The sequence below is a fragment of the Colossoma macropomum genome, unplaced genomic scaffold (genome assembly GCF_904425465.1).
Source record: "Colossoma macropomum unplaced genomic scaffold, Colossoma_macropomum, whole genome shotgun sequence".
NCBI lineage: Eukaryota > Metazoa > Chordata > Actinopteri > Characiformes > Serrasalmidae > Colossoma > Colossoma macropomum.
Window position 1 is genome coordinate 47,198,157 of NW_023494791.1, and position 23,705 is coordinate 47,221,861.

At 42.5% G+C, this 23,705-nt stretch overlaps 1 protein-coding gene across 1 annotated transcript; it reads right to left on the minus strand.

Annotated features, from left to right (window-relative positions):
• Positions 1–2,511: 2,511 nt before the first annotated feature.
• Positions 2,512–10,365, minus strand: rdh14a (retinol dehydrogenase 14a). Its single transcript, XM_036575209.1, has 2 exons — positions 10,024–10,365; positions 2,512–3,382 (listed from the first exon to the last, which is right to left on the minus strand). Exons 1-2 carry the CDS (start codon positions 10,264–10,266, stop codon positions 2,765–2,767), a joined length of 861 nt encoding a protein of 286 aa, XP_036431102.1. The 5' UTR covers positions 10,267–10,365; the 3' UTR covers positions 2,512–2,764.
• Between the last annotated feature and the right edge of the window lie 13,340 nt (positions 10,366–23,705).

Consider the following 23,705-nt stretch of genomic DNA (forward strand, 5'->3'; position numbering starts at 1 on the left):
GAGAGGGTAAAAACGGTAAAAGGGAAAAGGCCTCGCCTGTAATCACTGCATCGCTCTCCCCCCTCGGCAGCTTGGCCCTGCAGCCCTGATGTGGCATCACTTCTGAACGCATCATTAAAGCTATTAACGCTCACAATTTCTGCAATTTTCTTTATTCCAAAAACAAACAGCCTTTGGCCTCCGCAGCCAAACGCTCGAAGACCTCCCTCTACTTCGTAGCGAGCTGAATTCTGACAAATGCTCCCCAGGCTGAGGGGCTTTTTGGCAAGGCACAGCGGCCTGTATAAATGAGCCTGCAAATGCCCTAATGGCAAGCACAGGTGGGAAAAACATTAGCAATACATCAGGGAGCATTGCTGCAGTTCTGAGAGAGATGGTTAATCTCCCATTAACACAAAGAGAAAACATTCCAAAGTAATCAACGTGTATGTAAGAGAGAGAGAGAGAGAGAGAGAGAGAGAGAGAGAGAGAGAGAGAGAGAGAGAGTGTGTATTTGTGTGGGACTGTATGGGGGGGGTTGTTGTGGAGGCAGTTATGAGGTACAGCACTACTGCTGCCTCGCGTAATTAGAGTTGCAGTGAACTCGGTGCAGCGCGGTTTGCTGCTCTAATTAAGTTGGACTGGCATCGCAGTTATGATGCTGTTCGTCCAGACAGAGTCTTACAAAACTGACCGCCAGTGGGTTAAAAATGCAATCAGCTTCATTACCGTCTCGTCTCTTGTCAAACAGCACACTGTCAGTCTAATTATTATTAAGTCTTCCTTTTGTTTTCATGATTGGTGCTTGTTGGAGCTTTTCCAGTTTTATTAAAGCTGCTGATTTCTCAAACATTTTTCATAATTCAGTGTGTGAGATGTAAACAGAGATTCAGAGTGGTTTGGTGTGAAATGGTTCAGATTTCTTTACAGTGGTGGTGATAGGAACCAGGGGTCGCCATGACTACAACACAGATATAGACATTTTATTTAGTATCCAGAACCACCAGTGAACCTACACGAGTCTTCTGAGCTTTTATAAGTAAATAATATGATGATAAAATAGTGATAAATCTGAAAACATACGTTTTCTTTGGGGACTATTTTACCTTACAAAGCCCTTGATGTCTCTCTTCACCATGAACAGATCTTAAAAAACACATTTTAGGCCAAAACTTTCTCAAAACTGTCATAAAACAATGTCTCAAGACATCAGGCAGCATATTCATAACCATTTTATGTATTAACTTTATGATGTAATAACTTTATAATGCTTTTAGAGGCATTAAACTCTTCAGACGTGTGGGGCTAGACTCTCAAAGCCTTGTGGAGGTTACTAAGCAGGCATCATAATGGCCTTATGACCCTCTTAACCCAGGACCGCTCTGTGACTGGCTGGCAACCTCCCCCAGCCTCATTTTTAAAGGAAGGACAAGACATCGTAAGACAATCGAGGTGTAAACAAAGAATGCGTAGCGAGGAGAACTGCCAGTCAATAATGCCTTCTGGGTCAGTCAGACACCAGAAGGCGCTACTGAGCGAGTCTAAAATGAATGGGTTCCTATGGAGCTTTTTTGCTAAATCGTAGTTTGTAAATGCTTAATTGTTTTTATAGGACTTTCTAACATTCATACCATCAGTGAGTATGAACCACTTTACTCAGTCAGCTGACCAGCTCACCAACCAATCAGCACCCAGTAGCAGTAATGTTAGCATTCTACTGCAAAACCTGTTTGCTATAGAAAAACTGAAATATTTTTTTAGATTTTTTCATTTTAAAAATTAAAGGAAGTTCCCACATAAATGGCTATAAATGGTTCGCAGCCTCTGAAGTTGCTGGAAACAAGCAATGAGGATAAAATTTATCTCCTATTTTACTTATTAATTTCACTACTTTTATGAATCTAAGACTTTTGTAACCCATTTCAAGCACTAAAAACAATTCGTCCATACGAGTCAAGCTGTGTTTTTACAAGAGATATTAAGAATTTCTAAAACCGGATTTTATTTTTTTCAGCTTTCGGGCCCAATTATCTCATTACACGCTGCTCCAGGTCAAAAGGGCCTCATTACAGAGAGAGCTGAGATAGGTCTGAACATTTTGATGTATAATATGTGTGTATCATTTCATATGCAAGTGCCATAGAGACAAATTTAAGAATAAATGCAAAAATCACGAAAATGCTCTCCGACCTCAGAGGGTTAAGTGCGATAGCCTCACATCTCAGGAATATGCTTTAATTTTGCGAGATCTCAAATTTATCATGCCACTATCTCGAGACTAAAAACAGAAACAGAAATTAACACTGCCAATGCAAGATGGTTATCGCTCGTGTGATTAGTCAAGAAATGAATTATTAGTCTGGTATGAATAATCTTGCAATCTCGCAAGGAGAAGTTTTCCACCATGGACTCTGGCATTAGTGGGTTTATCCTCTGGCAGTTTTTAGCAGTGATGCTGCTTATTGTATATATTGTTATAGTAAAACTGGGAGACATAACTGAATTAACAAAGGTGAAACAGATGGCATTCGGTTGGATTTATTAGGTTGTTTACTGATGACATTCAAATATCCACAATTCGGTCAGTGCATAACTAAATTTGTAGTACAGCTTGAAAGTGAAAGGCTGACAAGAATCAAGGATGAATTCCTACTATGTGAATATCTTATTAATGAGATAAGGCATGACCCTTAGTTTAAATAAGAGCCACAAACCGCCCCTTAACCGAGCACGTCCACCATATTTGATGGTCCACCTTTTGTAAAGTTGCAGGGGTGACGTTCCACTAGGTGCTCATGCCCACCATCACCTCACTGATGTCCCACAGTTTCTTGGCCACCTCTTCATCTGTGGCTTTAGGAAGCAGTTCCTCCTCGCGGCAGTCGGCAAAGCACTTCCCCTGGACCCCCTCCACGTCCTCCGAGCAGGCGAGGTAGACGGAGGTCTGCGCCCCCTGCTCTGGTGTTCTAAAGAAAGCCCAGGAGAACAGACTAAAGAGGGGCTTCACCAGCAGAGGGATGTGGACGTGCCTACCCAGGTTAGTCCTCACGATGCCAGGCGTGAGGGCATTGACCGCCACGCCCGTGTCCTCCAGTCTCCGGGCCAGCTCCAGCGTGAAGAGCAGGTTGGCCAGCTTGCTGCGTCCATACGCGAAGGCTTTGTCGTAGCTCTGCTCGCTGTTCAGGTCGTCGAAGTTGATCTCGGCGTACTTGTAGAGCTTGGAGGAGACCACGACAATGCGGCTGGGGGCGGAGCGTTTGAGGAGGTCCAGGAGGAGGTTAGTGAGGAGGAAGTGGCCCAGGTGGTTCACGCCGAACTGCATCTCGAAGCCGTCCTCCGTCTTAGTGTAGGGACACTGATAGACTCCAGCGTTGTTGATCAGAACGTCCAGCCTGGGCTCCTCCTGTTTCAAGACATTATAGAGGGAAAAGGATTTTGTGCACTTTTGTTTGAAAGGCTGCTGCATTTACAAAAGGAATGGGTGAATTTGCAAACGGACTTCATTTGGCTTTGGCCAAGTCATAGCTGTCATATTCACTGATCAGACATGACATCATGACCACCTCCTTGTTTCTACGCTCATTGTCCATTTTATCAGCTCCACTTACTATATAGGTGCACTTTGTAGTTCTACAGTTACAGACTGTAGTCCATCTGTTTCTCTGATACTTTGTTAGCCCCCTTTTACCCTGTTCTTCAGTGGTCAGGACCCCCATGGACCCTCACAGAGCAGGTACTATTTGGGTGGTGGATCATTCTCAGCACTGCAGTAACACTGACGTGGTGGTGGTGTGTTAGTGTGTGTTGCGCTGGTCTGAGTGGATCAGACACAGCAGTGCTGCTGGAGTTTTTAAACACTGTGTCCACTCACTGTCCACTCTATTAGACACTCCTACCTTGTCAGTCCACCTTGTAGATGTAAAGTCAGAGACGATAGCTCATCTGCTGCTGCAAAGCTTGTGTTGGTCATCCTCTAGTCCTTCATCAGTGGTCACAAAACGCTGGACGCTGTTGGCTGGATGTTTTTTGGTTCTCAGTCTAGCAGCGACACTGAGGTGTTTAAAAACTCCAGCAGCACTGCTGTGTCTGATCCACTCAGAGGGTCCATGGGGGTCCTGACCACTGAAGAACAGGGTAAAAGGGGGCTAACAAAGTATCAGAGAAACAGATGGACTACAGTCTGTAACTGTAGAACTACAAAGTGCACCTATATAGTAAGTGGAGCTGATAAAATGGACAATGAGCGTAGAAACAAGGAGGTGGTCATAATGTTATGCTTGATTGGTGTGTGTATATATATATATATATATATATATATAATTATGCCTGATCGGTGTACACTATAGGCCCTTTTCACATTTGTGCATTTTTTGACACTGCTAAAGCAATTACAATAGCAACGATGGCAAGTTGAGTGTGTACAGCTCACTCAAGTATTAGAGCTTGAAGCAAAAACAGGCTCATCTCAGTTTCAGTGGTTTGTCAGCTGATGATGATCTGAGGAAAATAATTTGTGCAGTTAGTAAAGGAATAAACTTTGTCATACGGAGTAAAAGAACCTCTGTGTCTGTATTTCACCACTGCTGACTGACGTCACACTGAACGCAGTTCGTGCTTTAAAGTTGCTGCTGCAGCCGCTTTCAGAGGAACAGTTTTCACTTTCTCCCTCAAAATGATCAGCTGAGAGAGCGAGAGCTCAGCGGAGAGTAGATGTTCGTTCACTGGAGCCGGTGGTTCCACCTTAAATGGTGCCCGAGCCGCCAGAATGGAACTACTGCACCATTTAAGGTGGAACAGGAAAATCTGAACGGGGAGGGACTTCAGCCTTGCAACTTTTTAGTGTTTGACAGTTTCTCATTGCAGAATAAACATATTAGGGAACCAGCCGAGTGTTTATAAACGCATATAAGGAAACGTCTACGGTGGTGATACGGACCCTGACGACCCGGCGCGCCCCCCCTGCCTGGATCTGCACATCTTTAGCTTTTTACTGCTTTAACTAGTTTGTGGTTAGTGAGCTGTTTCAACATCTCCAGCTAACATGGCTAATCTGGCGTTTTGGTTATAGTTATTTTCACCTCCATAGATTTATCTCTCTGTAGTCGTTGGCTGACGTTACTGAGCTCTGATAGCTGAGAAGAAATTTTTCCACGAACGATTTATATCTTTATTTAGTTTGGACTCCCACACTGTCGTGTGATTGGTTCTTCAACAGTTTTGGACACGTCCTCGAATTCCAATCTTGCCAACTACGACAGATAAAGTGACTCACGTTTGTGTGGTGGCTGAAGTGATACTGACGCTTGTATTTCTGAGGTCAGTAACTGTCCGAAAAGGCAGTAGCTGAACTTGTTTTACCCAGCGTTTAGCCTGTTCCTAACACAGCCATGTTTTCACTCCGTTGCCCACTCTTAAACTTTGCCAAGCTCTTAACTGTAGTGTGCGGGGCTACACACAGAGTTCTGGTTTGTATTTGTGAATCCATTATGCTTAGGTGTAATAAAAAAAATCTGACGTTCAAAGCTCTGAGATTCATTTTTCAATTCTGAACTGTGATACAAACTGAACTGTGGCCCAGACAGCAACGAGAGATCCGTGAGGGGTGAACCACTGCACCTCTAGCTGTTTGTGATCTCAGGTTTATTACAAACAGCTGAGATATAACTGTCTCATATATGACTGATTACTTGTAAAAGTTCATAAATCTGCAAATAACCCTGTTGAAAAGTGTGTTTTACATGGGACCAGATGCGCCTTTTCCTGCCAACTCCAAACCCTGCAGAGTACCAGTCTAACCTGTGCCTGCTCTTTAATTACAGGTGGGCGCTTTCAGCTCCTGACTTTTGGCAGCGATACACAAACTAATGGAGGACAGAAGGTGCTGAGCTAGGCAACTGGTATGACTTAAAGGGAAACTGCAGCTATTTTTCTAAAAGTTCTCCATAAGTCAATTGTTAAAAAAGTAAACAGTGTCATTCAGAGTGGTTTGGTGTGAAACGCTCTGTTCTAGAGAAACATACCGAGTCAGGACTGTTCACAGTGGTGGTGATAGGAACCAGACGTCCACCTCTAAAAGCTCCCTCACAGAAACATGGTTATGAATATGCTGTCTGATGCCTGAAACCTTGTTTTAAGATAGTTTTGAGAGCTACAGTGTACTTTAATCCTTTAATGGTGGACAGATACATTTAGAGCGTTATAAAGTAAATTAGACTCCAAAGAAAACGTATTTTCCAGATTTATCGCTATTTCACCATCATCAACATTCCATATATACTCAGAAGACATGTGTAGGTTCACTGGTGGTTTTGGATAGTAAATAAAATGTTTGTCGCTGTTGTTGGAAGAAAACCTCGTATCTCCAAAATGGTAACTTTACAGGAGAAGGAAAAAAACCTACTTTACTTTTAATGTAAGTCAATGGAACCAGACATTTTTACGTCATTTTAAATCAGTTCTTTTAGTCCATTCATCATGAAGTTTACACACAACATAAAGGGTAACAAGTATTTTCAAATTCTGTCAAAAACTAAAAAACAGAAACAACTGACATACAAGGTTTTTTTTCCAGACACCAGCGATATATTTGTGTTGTAGTCATGGTGACCCCTGGTTCCTATCACCACCACTGTAAAGACATCTGAACCATTTCACACCAAACCGCTCTGAATCTCTCTGTTTACATCTCAGTGATTGATTTTTACTTACATTTTGAAAAACTGGTGGAATTCTCCTTCAAGTTAGGACTCTAAACTGGCTGCAAACAGCTCACATTTACCATTCATTCATAACACTCAACTTTCTGAACCAGCTCAAACGCTGGTTTGGTGTGCCAGAGCTCTGTGTGGGTGCTGGTGCTCTCTAGAATGTCCTATTGCTGTTCACACTGAATCATTTGACTGGTCAGTTGTTATTCTGGAAGAGCACAAGGCTGACTGCCAACATCAGAATGCCGTTGGAGGACGCTGGGTCACTGGGCTTGTGGCTAGCTGTGTTTTGATTGGCCCAATTGAATTCTATAGGCCGCTATGTTGTCACTAATACATTGCAGTAAGAACACTAGCTAGTGTTAAGCTACTAGCACAGAGTTCGGCAACATTTGGCTCCAGAGCCACACGCGGTTCTTTTCCTGCCCTGTTGTGGCTCCACAGCAGAATCAGGTTTGTAGATAAAAATAAAATAATCCTCCTTTACAGTAAAATAAAGCTCTGCTGATCGTTCAACACAGTTTAACTATAAATGGTCCTAAATGCCAGAATTAATGTATGACTCTACCTTTAACCCTGAAGATCAGTGCACAGACTGCTGGTCACCACAGCAACGCAGACAACAATCTCGCCTAGTTAGTGGCTATGAAATGACAAAGAGAATGATTTAAGACGAACACTGATAATCTGGAGTTTAATGGACTTATTTGCATCTATAATCACTCCAGCTGGTTTCCTTATACGTTTAATCTACAACGAGAAACTGTCCAACAATAAAAAGTTGTGAGGCTGATGCCAGATACTCATTCGCCAGCTTCTTGTTTGAATTGTCACATTCCACCTTAAATGGTGCAGCAGTTACATTCTGGCACTTCAGATACCATTTAAGGTGGAACGTGACAATTTGAACAAGAAGCTGGCGAATGAGAAGCGACTTCAGCCTCGTAAAAAGTCGCTGAGAGTCAATTTACAAGAAACTGCTACACTTTTGTGGAAATGTTTCCTGCCAGAGACATGAGAAAAGGGGCTACAGCTGGGCTAAAGCTTGAAGCAGAGCAAAGTAAGTCTGCGTTTTCATTTATATTATATTTTTAGGCCTACACTAACACGTTAGCACATACTGAGACATATTTACAGCCAAGATGGTAAAACGTTATTTCAATATAACGGATATAAAATGCTTTGGCTCCCAAGATAGATTTTTGCTGAAAGGACAAAATGGCTCTTAACTAGCCTCTGACTTCGTGGAAGGGCGAAATGGCAAAAGTATAATATTGTGTCACTTTAAGAAATTTTCACAAAGCACAATCTGTCACTATATTTATTTATTTTTTTTTTAGACATCTGATCAGTTTGAACCGAGAAAAAAGAGCCAGTAGAGCTTTATCTTAAAAATACTGTCAGAAATGGTGAAAACAATGATTTTTTTGTCAGTATTTGGCACTAAATCCAGTTAAACTGGACTAATTTTGCTCTCTTTATAAACAAACATGCAGCTGATCAGTGTTTTACAAGTACAGACGATATACACAATATGTTTAGAAAAACAAATTGTATTTTATTGAGACATAATTTATCACAATAACGATATATATTGTCATATCGCCCATCCCTACTCTCATTATATCAGGGTTGCCAGGTTTAATGTATCAGGCTAGTTTGAAAATGCAGTCGTGAGTGAAAATTAAGTCAAAGGGTGCATTTTTTTTCTTTTTTTTTAAATTTTTTACCCGATTTTTCTCCCCAATTTAGTCGTCTCCAATTCCACCCGCTAGTTAGGACTCCCCCAATCACACGATGCTATCAACGCTAGGAGGGTGAAGGCTAACACAGGCTTCCTCTGAGACCTGTGAAGCCAACCACCGCTTCTTTTCGAGCTGCCGCTCACGCAACGTCACTGGACAGCTGAACGCGCTCGGAGGAAAGCGCCAACCGCCAGATCTGTTACGTCAGCTAACAGAGGGTGCGTTTTTTTAATGCCATCACGGCAGCCACAACACTTTGGTACCTTGATTACCGACCAATCAGTTTTAGTTCCTGGTGGGTGGGTTTAAACAAACCTTGGGCTGGAGTCTTTTGCTGGACCTGGCAACCCTGCAGTTCAGTAAAAACTGATCTGTTTATTGGTACACTAGTGAGGTCTAGTGCAAACACTAATAACACACTGGCTGGGTGTTCTAGAACTGAACAACACGCGAGCAGAAGGTTGCACTAGCTTGAGCAGGGGTCACCAATCTTATCTGCAAAGGGCTGGGGTGGGTGGTGTGGTTTCATGTGTGCCTTCAGAAATGTTATTGTTTTTGTGATAAATTATGTCACGATACACTTTTCTGAGGATATCACAAATGTCGTCAGTGCTTAAAGAACGGACTGACTACATGTTTCATTACAAAGTGAGCATAATTAGGCCTGTTTAATTGGATTTTGGAAAACACTGTGTTTGTACATTTATTATTATTATTATTATTATTATGTTTTACATGTGGCACTTCAGGTTCTATTTTGTCTTACCCAACTTATTAAATCTTAGAAACACTCAATATCTTGATGCATATTGTGTATCATGAAGATATCTTGAAGTATCATGATATAATATTTTTGCCATATCACCCACCCCCACCTCACGTAACTAATCAGCTGTGTGCAGACTTAAACAAACTGATTAAACAAGTGGAATAAAGTGAGCTTCTGTTTGATTGTAAAGAAAAGCTGCAGCCACACCGGGCTTCTGTGGATATGATTGGTGACCCATCAACAGTATGAGTGACCTGGAGTAACCCTCCCATGTGTTTTCCTGCTCTAAGACGCCTTTTAGGCAAATGAATATATTAATAAGCCCTTCCTGAGTTGAAATCGGTATGTTACAACACGGAAAGAATGGTGTTTCTCAACCCTGGAGCTCCTGGAGGCCCAAAGTCCTGCACATTTTAGTGCTTTCTCTGTTTTAATACACCCACTTTAACTCAATAATGGACTGTTAATGAGCTAATTAGTTGGGAGCAGGAAAAACACTAAAAAGTCCAGGACAGTGGGCCTCTGGGAGCCTTCCAGAGCAGAAGTGAGTTGGGGCGGTTGCTGTCACCTGGATCCAGCTAGCACTTCTAGTCCTCAGTGCTGCCCTGCAGAGTTTAGCTCCACCCCTAATCTAACACACCTGATCCAGGTAATGAAGACCTTCAGGAACATCTCAATATTACAGCCAGGTTGTTGGATCTGAGCTATCCAGGGTGGTAGATCTCCAGGACTGAGCACCTCTGACTTAGCATTAGCTGTAAAAAATATGACTTGACTCATTCATAACAAATTCATCAACACAACAATGAAAAGCAGAGGTTACCTTGATGATCTCCTCGCAGAAGCTGCGCACTGATTTCAGAGACGCCAAGTCCAGCAGTTTGATCAGCAGCTCGCCCTGCTCCGGCCCGGCCTCCTGCCGGATCTCCTGCGCGGCCTGCTCCGCTCTCTCCGTGCTCCTGCAGGCCATGATCACCCGGGCCTGCCGGCGCAGGAGCTCCACCGCCGTGGCTTTGCCTATGCCGCTGTTGGCTCCAGTGACGATGATGGTCTTACCTCGCATCATCTGGAAAAACACATTAGAACCCGCTCTGACCGTGAAGGAAAAACCGCTCCACTCGCTTCCTTTTACCACCCGTATTCCGACAAGCCCCGCCTCCTGCACCGTGATTGGCTACGAATTCACGTCCACAAGCAGCCCACCTATCGGCAAACACGCTTAGCTCAGTGCGAGACACTTCTAGCCAATCCCAGCGCACTTGTCACAATATGGGTGGGAAAAAAAAGCGTGCGAAGGGGAAGTAAACAAAACAGTACTGGACTACACTACCCACAACCCACCGGCTCTTCGTTATTTTCAACTGGCGTAGGTTAAACGGTGTTTTAATGTTTCTAGCCGCACTACGCTTGTTGTGGCCTACATTTGAATACAAAGCTTTTCTCAAACCTGTCCGTATGTAGATAATATATATTTATATATGTAACTTTGAAATCTTATGTGCTTGACATATACACCGATCAGGCATAACATTATGTCCACCTCCTTGTTTCTTACTTACTACACTTACTATATAGGTGCACTTTGTAGTTCTACAGTTACAGACTGTAGTCCATCTGTTTCTCTGATACTTTGTTAGCCCCCTTTTACCCTGTTCTTCACTGGTCAGGACCCCCATGGACCCTCACAGAGCAGGTACTAGTTGGGTGGTGGATCATTCTCAGCACTGCAGTAACACTGACGTGGTGGTGGTGTGTTAGTGTGTGTTGTGCTGGTCTGAGTGGATCAGACACAGCAGTGCTGCTGGAGTTTTTAAACACTGTGTCCACTCACTGTCCACTCTATTAGACACTCCTACCTTGTCAGTCCACCTTGTAGATTTAAAGTCAGAGACAATAGCTCATCTGCTGCTGCACAGTTTGTGTTGGTCATCCTCTAGTCCTTCATCAGTGGTCGCAGGACGCTGCCCACAGGACGCTGTTGGCTGGATATTCTTGGTTGGTGGACTATTCTCAGGCCAGCAGTGACACTGAGGTGTTTACAAACTCCAGCAGCACTGCTGTGTCTGATTCACTCAGACCAGCACAACACACACTAACACACCACCACCACGTCAGTGTTACTGCAGTGCTGTGAATGATCCACCACCCAAATAGTACCTGCTCTGTGAGGGTCCATGGGGGTCCTGACCACTGAAGAACAGGGTAAAAGGGGGCTAACAAAGTATCAGAGAAACAGATGGACTACAGTCTGTAACTGTAGAACTACAAAGTGCACCTATATAGTAAGTGGAGCTGATAAAATGGACAATGAGCGTAGAAACAAGTAGGTGGTCATAATGTTATGCCTGATATATATATACACACACATGGAAAAAAGTGCCTTATTTTTAATGCAAGTCTAAGGAACCAGACTTTCCAAGCACTTTTGAGCCATTTTTGTTCCATTCATCATGAAATTATACACAAAGTAAAGGGCAACAGGCATTTTCAAATTCAGTCAAAAACAGAAAAACAGCAAAAATGGAAATACCAAGTTTTCATAGCAGTGATATATTGATGTGTACTGCTGTATAGTGTTTGTGCAGTGAAATAAATGCACTGGATGGATTACTTAAAACATGATGATAATCACTTCCATACAGAGCTGCTTCTTTTTAACTCTTGTCTCTTTTTGTCCCTTTTGTGTTCCAGTCCAAATCCCTAAGCCATGTGGGCAGAAGTGCTTCCAGCTCCTAAGCTCCTTTGAAGTGAAACATCTGAAGGAAGAAGCGAAATTTAGTGTTCTGCAGTAGATGCTCATTTAAGAGCGCTGAAGAGGGAGATAGCCTTGTCAAACTCTTGGATGTTCAGCAGGATGCAGCTCTGCAGGCCTCCATCAGGTACATGTGGATAGGACAAGTGATTCACTCAATGTAGGATTTCAGCATTTAGCTCCAATGATGACCCAAATTTTTCCATGTGAGGTTGTATTCTAAAAAATGGCATGAAATACATGCAAAATAAGCTACTAGACATTTCTCAGTTTTTGACATAATATGAAAATGCCTGTTACCCTTTATATTGTGTGTAAATTTCATGAGCAATGGACCAAAGGAAACCGCCCTAAATGACCTGGAAAAAATTCTGGTTCCATTGACTTACATTAAAAGTAAAGTAGGTTTTTTCCTTCTCCTGTAAAGTTACCATTTTGGAGATACGAGGTTTTCTTCTGACAACAGCAAAATAAATGTGAAATCATAACCAACAACCTCCATGCTGAATCGTGTTCACAATAACACTGCATTTCTGTATTTGGGCTGTGAAACTAAATTGAAAGTAGGTAAAAGCTGTTAGCAGGGTAAACATGGGTCAGTATGTTAGAGTGAATTTTATGAAATGAGTTGCTACAATGAGGCCATCACAACAGGACCGCTGTGGAAATAAGCCTATAAATAATCCACTCACAGGAGGGTTTTTTTCATTGCTTTTAAAGAGAATCTGTAAGAGAATGTTGTTTTTTTTCACTGCTTCTCTGTCCTTTTCATCGACTGCCCCCAAAGCATCACTGGCGACTGCTCTCATGCTTGTCTTGATGCTGACAGCTAACAGTAGCCAATAGCAGGTGTTCTCCCATAGCGCTCATATGTCCATGACACTTCCATTATAGTGCATCATCAGCTCAGCAGAAGCTGAACATAAACACCTGATGAGGTGTTACAACAGAGCTGGTTTATGAGGAGTCTGGCCACTTCCCCTGTTATATGAAAAAAAACAGGACTGAAAAACACTAGAGGGGCGCCAGCGAGCGAGTCCTCAATGAATGGGGGTGAATGGAGCTAAACGGCTAAAAAACAAAGTTAAAATAGTTTCTAATCACTCGCCCAGAACTTTCCTTTAATTTTAGAAAGTAGAAGGATGGATTTTACTAAAAAAGCAAAGAAAACTCACCTGTATGTTTCCGTTTTTCTACAGTAAACAGGTTTTGGGCAGCAGGACGCTAACATTACTGCTACTGAGTGCTGATTGGTTGGCGAGCGGAGCAGCTCATTGGCTGTTCACGCTCCCTGACGTCATGAACGTACATGAGGCTCCATTTTAGACTCCTAATAACTCGAGTTTAAAAGCTCTTAAAAATATAACAGCAGTGTTAATGTTTTATGCGGCTCTCTGTTCAGGAAATTAACGTATTCTTTTACATTAAAAATGTTTCAGCATGTATAAACTATGATTTTGCTCAAATGCTCCATATCAACCCAGACATTCTGGACTTGCTCGGGAGCGCCCTCTAGTGTTTGAGAAACCCGGAAGACATTACAGAGTTGAAATTCTTCTCTCTACAAGTTCCCTGGTTTTACCAAACTAACTGTTTTTGTCCTAAACTCTGATCGAGCTGCATTACAAACCGTTATATTTGTTAATGCACAGCTATGACCACCTCACAACTGATTTCTGCATTAATGCCCTGACTGACTACATACCACTGTGAATGCTGCTGACATGGACCACTGAGTGAACTGATAAATGAAGGAGGAATCCGGTTCCATTTAAACTGAAGAGCCGACAACTTATTTTCTAAACAGCTAGGCCGAAAGATAGCAAGCTAAATATGCTAAAACATATCTGACAGGCTAATACTGCTTCTCCATTAATATTTAGTGTTAGGCTTTGAATTGAAGGATTTATTGTAAACGTGCAGCGTAAAAAGTGAAGATTATGTCACTTGAATGTCTTGCATGCTTTAAATGTCTGTGCTTTTAGTAGATCTGCCTTTGATCCTATTAAACCCAGTGTGGAAAAACAAATATGTGGCACTGTTAGCTTGATGCTAACACAACCTGGTGAACTGCATTACGGTGCTAGCAGAAATTAGCATCGTTGTGGTGGTGATTTGGTAAGCAAAACTACTTCTTAGGTGAATGTGTCTGCATTAAGCACTGCTATGTTATTCAATGTTATGAGAAAAAAAAATGTAAAAACATATTGAAATGACTACGCAATGCTGGGCAACTGAAAGGCCCTCCTTTAAGAATCTGTAGTATCCTTTAATATTCCACATGAACTGCATTTCTTGGTAAAAGGGCTTAACTGTATTCATTATTAATTAGAATTTAAATAATTTATCAACGTGTGTCTAGTTGATCATATGTTGTGGCTGTTTTATATAAGCAATAAGCCAATTGAGGCTGTGCATTACAGTGATTTTGCCACAGGTAAGGAGGTTTCACTCTAAAACACATGCACGGTAATGTCATTAAATCAAAAATTGAAGTTAAGCCTATGCTGTTCTACTACGGCAGTGCAGTCAACCACTTAGCATGCCCCAAAATAAAAACAGACAAAAATAAACAAATGAAATAATTGCTGACGGTTGAGGAAAAGATGGCAAGCATGAACACAGCCTAAATGTGCTTCACGAAACAGCATGTTTCCGTTAACTCGAGCCAAACTAGGTGGTCCAGTAGGAATTCGCCTCTTCTGCTATTAGACAGTTCTGCCTTACTGTATCTGTTTAACTGTGAAATACCCACCTGGACATAATGAACATGTTGCTGTTTCCAAAGTAGGGTCAACCGCCCCTTTAATCAGCAACAGAAACGTTGTGAAACGTGGAAAATCACCGTGATATAATGAGCACCAAACCTCTGCGTGGAGTTTATTTGTGTTATCCACATGGTGGCACCTCATCCAGACTGCAGCTGTTAAGACTTTACTTTCTTGTGCATTTATTCATTCATTTGTCTCTCTCTGGTGCTCTAGGCCCAGCTCTGGTACTCGAGGCATTCCTGGTGCGTCATCCCCCATAAGCTAATGCTAGAGTGATGAAGTGTGCCCTCCTGACAGCATGTAAAACGTGTACGTGTGAAACATTTCCATAGTCTGACTGACCTTAAAATGCCAGAGGGAGAGCAACATCTGTACAACATCTACATGTAAAGGTAGCACTCGAAAGATTGAATTACATGATTATACGTGTGTGTTTGCAGAATGAGTGAGCTGCAATGAAAAGTGAGAGAATGGAGGAAGAACGCTTGTGGTGTCAGCTCTGTAGACATTTAGCCTTTGTTTCCCTTTAAAAGAAGAACAGCTTGGTGAAAAATCTGCTTTACCTAGCAAATATACCTCAAATGGAGTCGATCAGCCAATACATGTTTGGGGCCTGAAGTTTGCTGCTTCAGTTTTAGCACTGGAGCTACAAGGCTAATGTGGCTATCAGGAATGGAATGGCTTAAGCAGATTTGCTCTATGACATAAAAAAGGTGGTAAAGAAAAATGAAGCCAATACATTTTACCATACAGACGTTTTTCCCCAATGTTGCCACGTCCTCTGTATTTCAAGATTGTTAAGGAGAAATATGACGATTGCTTTGTGCTATCTAACACTGCTACACACTGAACTGACACCCCACACAAACCAGCAAGCTAATGAAATGAGGTAGTTATATTGTTTGGACAGTAGTTGAGTACACTTTCAGTGGCTGGTGTAGATTTATAACCTTGTTTAAGTTTAATAGTACATTTACTTTCATGCACAGCAATGTTAGCTTGCTTGTAGCATTATATGTATTTTGATTGCTAAATTACCTCATTATTCAGAGGATCCAGTGAAACTTAGTGGGGCAAATTGTAGGAAGACACCACCGGATTCAACAGCAGCAATTTTCTAGCTTTACACTGCAGCCAGCGGTTACTACAGGGAGATTCACTCAAAAGAGGCCCCGAATATTCTGTATTAACTCTCTCTAGGACGAAGCAATCCGAACAAAACCATGTGCAATGTGCTCCTCAGTATATGGAGCTTCGAACATGCCAGGATGCCACTGCGTTGGAGCGATGAGGTGGGCGCCGGACAGCCGTCACGACGTTTAGCCTCTCTAATGTCTGCCGATACGTTCAGGAACTTGGAGCGCCGCATCGGAATGTGTCTGGCAGAAAACGGAGATCACTTCCAGCATCATATGTAATGCAATCGATTACACATACGTCAAGGTATGTAGCGCATTTTTTTGGTTCAGGTTGCTTTATTCTAATGGGAATTACAACAGAATATTCAGGGCCTCTTTCGAGTGAATCCCCCTGTACTTTTCTACTTTACCACATACAAAAAACAGAAAATGGACACATTATGTAACTGTATAAGACATTATTTGATCTACAGCCCGTTTGGTTAGATTGTGAAGGAGAGTGACTGCAGACCTACTGCAGGTCTACTGTTGTTGATCCTAGGCAAGCTTTTTTTTTCACAACAACTAAACAAACTGGGATCATCCAGAAACCAACAGAATACAGTTTAGCTAACAAGATGGGCTGTGAAATGCTTTACAGACTGATTGAATCAAAACCACATTCAGCTCCATCTGGCAAAAAAGTGAAAAAGCTAAGCTCAACCTGATAGTTACACGGTTTTATGACTATCTGCAGGGGTGTCCAGTCTTATCCACAGAGGGCAGGTGTGGCTGCAGGTTTTCACTCCAACAAAGCAGGAGGTCACGTGATGAAATGTTTGAAGACTAAGACCGACCGATTAAACAAGTAGAATCAGGTGAGCTCCTGTTTGTTTGGAGTGAAAACCTGCAGCCACACCGGCCCTTTGCGGATAAGACTGGACACCCCTGCAGATAGAGTCATAAAACCGTGTAACTATCAGGTTGAGCTTAGCTTTTTCACTTTTTTGGGGGGACAGTCATGGGCTGGAGGTTAGGGAACCAGCCCTGTGACCAGAAGGTTGCCAGTTTTATCCCCTGGGCCAACAGTATGTGACCAAAGTGCCCTTGAGCAAGGCACCTAACCCCCAACTGCCCCCCCCTCCCAGGTACTGTGGAATGGGCTGCCCAACCTCTCTGGGCACGTGTGTTCACTAACCCCTAGTGTGTGTGTTCACTAGTGTGTATGTGGTGTTTCACTGGGTTAAATGCGGAGGTGAAATTTCCCTGTTGTGGGACTAATAAGGGTCACTTAATCTAATCTGTAACCCAAAAGGGGGCTACTTTTTGTGGCGGAAGGACCTGCGAATATTAGGCACATTTGATCCAGAAAGCAACTGAGCACTCATGTGTTATCATGAAAAACATGACTTACAGTTGCACGCACAAAAACGAGTGCAGTAGATCATCACAGCACATTCACAGTAACACACAACCTCGTGTTTTATTGCTCCAGTACAACTAAAAACAGTAGCCGCGTCTTAAATTCTAAATTCTAGATTTTTCTGCCGAACTCAGAGCCCTCACAGTTCTCACCTTGTCTCTCCAACATTGAGCTATTACACACAACACGCAACGTACAACACACTCACACACACCTGGGGACCTCTTACAGGAGAACAGGGGGGCTGAAACTGTCATCAGAGTCGTTTCTCGCAGTAACGCCCTCGCCGAGCCACGGCCAACTGCCGACGTTTATTTAACTTGTGACTGAGCCCAGGGATGAAAAATAGTGGCTTATATTGGACTCGCAGGGCCTGGCCATTCCTTATGTGGACCCGAGGCAGTGGCCGAAAGTGCTGTTTGTTTTTTCAAACGCGAGCTAGTTAAGAGCGAGCAGGACTGTCTGACATGCATGGGGGAGCTTTCATGTTAAGAAGTTTTAAGGCTGCTGTAGATTTGCAGATAACAAACGTGGTGTTTGTGTATGGATGATTCTATCCAACTGGTTCAAAGTCGGAGCTGAAAACACATTTCAGACTTTTAACTGACTTGGACCTTGGACTGGAATCCTTTTGCTTTGAGTGACCCTAAACCTTAATTATGTTTATTTTATTAAAATAAATGATTGAACATTTTTGTCAGTACCAAAACAATCACAACACTAATAATAAAACTTTACCAAGTACATGACCAGCAAACACAGCTTTGAACAGCTGAACACATAAAATCATCATATCTTTATTAATATATTAAAAATGGACATGATTGCAGAACATTTGTCATTTCTTAATGTTCCACACTGCTTTTCAGACTTCGGGACACATTTACTTCAAAACAATGTGATCTAACTGCTCACCATGTGGCCATGCGGGACAGGGATGCAGCCTCATTTCCTGCTCTTAAATGCAGAGGCATGGCTAAAATAAGGCTCCGCCCACAGACTAAAACTCCTGTGTTTCGGGAGTAAATATGCTTCATTTTATTTAAAAATTAAACTTGTAATATATATAAATAAGCTTCACTTAAGAGAAATCAAAAGGGTCTTTTAAATAAAAAAAAAAAAGAAAAAATTAAAAATAGCTATTTTCACAAGTCAATTTAGGGGTTAGGGTTCGGGACAGACACCTCTCTAAATGATTTGGATATGTTTAGCTAATTACTGTCCCTATGAATGTCTTGGGTTTAAACAGATCATAAAATAATTCTTCTAAATATACAACCCCATTTCCAAAAAAGTTGGGAAGCTGTGAATGTAAAATAAAAACAGAATGCAATGATGTGCAACATGTAAACCATGTTTTTAAAAGGAAATACCACAAAGACAACAGATCAAATGTTGAAACTGAGAAATTGTATTGTTTTTTTTAAAAATTTGAATTTGATGCCAACAACACGTTCCAAAAAAGTTGGGACGGGGGCCTGTTTACCACTGTGATTCATCACCTCTTCTTTTAAGAGCACTCTAAGCGTTTGGGAACTGAGGAGTCACTGCTGTAGTTCTGAAAGTAAAATGTTTTCCGATTCTTGTTTGATACAGGATTTCAGCTGCTCATCAGTTCAGGGTCTTCTTTGTCATTTTTCATTTCATAATGCGCCAAATGTTATCAGTGGTGACAGGTCTGGACTGCAGGCAGGTCAGTTTAGCAACCAGACTCTTTTACTACAGAGCAATGCTACTGTAATACATGCAGAATGTGGTTTGACATTGTCTTGCTGAAATAATCAAGGCCTTCCCTGAAAAAGACGTCATCTGGATGGCAGCATATGTTGCCAAATCATGTATATATCGTTCAGCATTAATGGTGCCTTCATAGATGTGCACATCACCCACGCCATGTGCACTAATGCCCCCCTATACCATCATGAATACTGGCTTTTGAACTGTGCACTGGAGGACACAGTGTCCATGATTTCCAAAAAGAATTTAAATGTTGATTTTTCGGACCACAGGACACTTTTCCACTTCACCTCAGTCCATTTTAAATGAGAATGGGCCCAGAGAAGGCGGCAGCATTTCTGGATCCTGTTTATATATGATTTCTTCTTTGTGTTTTAGAGTTTTAACGTGAATTTGTGGATGCAGTGATGAACTGTTTTCACAGACAGTGTTTTTCAGAAGTGTTTCTGAGCCCATGCAGTGATTTTCAGCCTTGACCCTTACATACAGAGATTTCTCCAGATTCTCTGAATCTTTTAATGATATTCTGTACCGTAGACGATGAAAAGCAGAAGTTTTTTTTCTATTTTGTGTTGAGAAACGTTATTCTTGAATTGTTGCACTATTTGATGGTGCAGTCTTTCACAGAGTGGTGAACCCCTCCTCATCTTTACTTCTGAAAGACTCCGCCTCTCTGAGATGCTCTTTATACCCAATCATGTTACTGACCTGTTGCCAATTAACCACCAGGTGTTTTTTTAGCATTACAAAACTTTACCAGCCTTTTGATGCCCCCGTCCAAACTTTTTTGGAATGTGTTGTTGGCATCAAATTCAAAATGGGCAAATATTTTTCAAAAAACAATACATTTTCTCACTTTCAACATTTGATATGTTGTCTTTGTACTATTTTCAATGAAATAGAGTTTAAATGATTTGCACATCATTGCATTTTGTTTTTATTTACATTTTCATTGTTCCTTGTTTTTTAAATAGGTTTTACTGTGGGAGCAGTTTAAACTAGTTCAGTCGAATGCCCCAAATATGGGTAACACTTGAACTCAGCTTGACATAACCTTGCCATGAACATGTCATGGTAGATGTTGTCATTAGCTGTCATGACAGATTTAGTTCAATATTATAAAATTATCATGTTACCATTAGTGGTAATTGTCATAACAGATGACATAATGTTTGATGTCATGACAGCTAACAAGAGTAAACTTAACAAAAATGAGTATAAGACCAAAGCTGTCATAACATCAAACTGAAAATTTACAGCTTTTACAGATTTTTACATTGTTGGTATTCACTTCTGCAGTAACTGTGAAATTTGTGACACGCCCCTTCTTTCAGAGAGCCACGGTAGGGCTGAAGAGGCCAGAGGTCACGCTAGATCTAAATCTCGGCCCTCTGTGGGTTGGTGTGAAGCGGAGCGGTGGTGACAGCTCATTTTACTGAGTAGCTATTAGCTCAGGGGCGAGCTGCCAGAATCGCTGCATTTGTTATTTATTTATAATTCTGGAGAGGGCCTCGGTCCAGCCTTCATCATGTCCAGGAAGCTATTGCTGCTCATTCCCTAGTGCACCTGGTCCTGATCTCATCCAAAGGCCACGGGTCTCTTCAAAAACTCCGTTTTGTCCGCAGTGGCGTAACTACTGGGGGGCCTTGGTGGGGGAGGTAATCACACTGGGGTCCATGGTGCAAGCAATCGTTATTGGACCCTTGTTCTTAATTGGCCAGCGGCATGTCAACAACTACATATGACATAAATATTGTGATCCAAGTAGGAATTCTAACCTCAACATTTAGGTTAATTTTGGCTCCTGGTGGTTGAACCTGATAGAGACATAATAGTGAGTAAACAATCAATTTCTATTGTCCTTATTTTATACCTTGAAGGGTTGACTATACAGTTAACACCCAAGCAGTGGAGGCAGAACATTGTAAAAGCAGACTGAACTTTAAAAAAAAAAAAGTCCACGTTCCCACGGTCCGGTCTGCCTTTTCCCCCCACAGGCCGCGGAAACAAAACAACAGTAAAACAATTTAAAGGCGATCTGTCACGTGGCTAATATAAAACAGCTTTTAGCTGAGCTAATTGATGGTCTGGTTGACAGAAGTGGTCATAGAGTGTCAGTGGCCCGGGCCCGAGCATGGCTATGATTAATGGCTGGTCGATTGCTGAGGGATGAAGATTGGGAATACTCTGGCCATGTGGCTCCTCTCTCTGTTCGGCCTGTCCTGCAGGAGCCGTTCCAGGGAGGCTTGTCTCGCTGCTAAGAGGACCACAATCCGAGTGCATCTCCGTGGGGACAAGCTGCCCTCAAACTTCACATTCAATAAGGCTGATGTTGCGCTGCAGGCCTGGTCGAGGTTACTCGCTTTGAAGGAACAATCCTGAGGGAGGATTGATTGTGTTATAGCGGAGCTACTTGTCGCAATATCACGTGGAAATTGAGGCGACTTCTTTTCTAATGGAGAAAACGTTTCTCCATAGAAAAGCATTGAGCAATACAATGGGATGCACTGGAGCAGACATATATGATCTTAAGGTCACCATGCCCAGTGTCAAGCGTGGTCTAGAGGGGTATAAACCCCCCCCCCCAGCGTTGGGCTGTGGAGCAGTGGAACCGTGTTCTCTGGAGTGATGGAGCTCCATCCACTACCTTTGGGATGAGTTGGAGTGATCCAGAACTGACCATCAAATCCTCAAAGCAATGTTCAACATCTAGTGTAAAGCCTTCCCAGAAGATTAGAGGCTGTTACTGCAGCACAAACTCACTATTAACACCTTCATTTCAGTAGAAACGCTGGAGCAGGTGTTTATAAACAGTTATTTCTAAGGGCTTAAGGGTAATTCTTGCATCCCTGCATGGTTAAATAGTTCTTCTGCATGATGGAGAGCTCACTGTATATGTTTCTACATAGCACAAAAATTGCATGATCGTAAAACTTTTCTGGTACTATGTACAGCACATCTCTCAGCCCAAAACATCACATGCATTAACACTTTTTAAACAGTAGCCAAAAACGCCATTTCTGGCTGTTTGGTATGCCCTTCAATAACATTGATGGAAATAACATTATGACCACCTCCTTGTTTCTACACTCATTGTCCATTTTATCAGCTCCACTTACTATATAGGTGCACTTTGTAGTTCTACAGTTACAGACTGTAGTCCATCTGTTTCTCTGATACTTTGTTAGCCCCCTTTTACCCTGTTCTTCAGTGGTCAGGACCCTCACAGAGCAGGTACTATTTGGGTGGTGGATCATTCTCAGAACTGCAGTAACACTGACGTGGTGGTGGTGTGTTAGTGTGTGTTGTGCTGGTGCGAGTGGATCAGACACAGCAGTGCTGCTGGAGTTTTTAAACACTGTGTCCACTCACTGTCCACTCTATTAGACACTCCTACCTTGTCAGTCCACCTTGTAGATGTAAAGTCAGAGACGATAGCTCATCTGCTGCTGCACAGTTTGTGTTGGTCATCCTCTAGTCCTTCATCAGTGGTCACAGGACGCTGCCCACAGGATGCTGTTGGCTGGATATTTTTGGTTGGTGGACTATTCTCAGTCCAGCAGTGACACTGAGGTGTTTAAAAACTCCAGCAGCACTGCTGTGTCTGATCCACTCAGACCAGCGCAACACACACTAACACACCACCACCACGTCAGTGTTACTGCAGTGCTGAGAATGATCCACCACCCAAATAGTACCTGCTCTGTGAGGGTCCATGGGGGTCCTGACCACTGAAGAACAGGGTAAAAGGGGGCTAACAAAGTATCAGAGAAACAGATGGACTACAGTCTGTAACTGTAGAACTACAAAGTGCTCCTATATAGTAAGTGGAGCTGATAAAATGGACAATGAGAGTAGAAACAAGGAGGTGGTCATAATGTTATGCCTGATCGGTGTATGTAATCAGTCACTTGTAAGTCTCCACCCATCCTTCTGCATTTTGTGCAACCCTCCCTCGAATGCATATGCATGAGGAAGAGGAGCGCATTTTGCATTTTACTATGCACACAACCTATAAACTGCATTTAGGCTCATACACCAGTTTTGTACATAAGGCATGGGCTGATTCATGCCCCAAAGTGGCGCACAAGGCTCAGCCCTCTGTGCATGTGTTTCTCTCGTTAGTGCTTAGGCATCTCAGTTCCTCTGCAGTTTTCAATTTCTCTGCGTTTTGCTTCTCTGATTGTCCTCTGGCTAAACGGTTACACGTCTGAGTGGATGGTGCCTGTAGCTGATCAGCTTCTGTTGGTTGTGAAAGTCACAGTAGTAGCGTGTGTGTTTCTCTGAACCATAGAAGGAACCAAGCAGAGAATGCCAGTTTGGATTCATTTCACCGGCGCACAGGAGTTGAGCTGGAGGTCATCGTGGGTTTGTGTGCAGTGTCCATCCTCTCAACATGAAAGAACCTGCTAAAGGAACATGGCTGACCTCACAGAACCCCGCTCCTGTTACTAAGAGCAGGGAGGTCTGTGAAATCAGGAAAGAAATGGAGGACGGGCCAAGAGGAACAATGCATGTTAGGGAAGATTCTTTCTGCTTTCAGATGGATTGAGTTACGTTAGTGTACATATGGGTTAGTATGTGTGCTCTCTCGCTCTCACTCCTTCTCTCTCGTGCATGGGAGGAGTTCCTACAGATCCAGATTCGGTACCAGAGCGAGTAAACAGGACAGAAACCACAAGAGCACGGCAGAACATTCTCCAA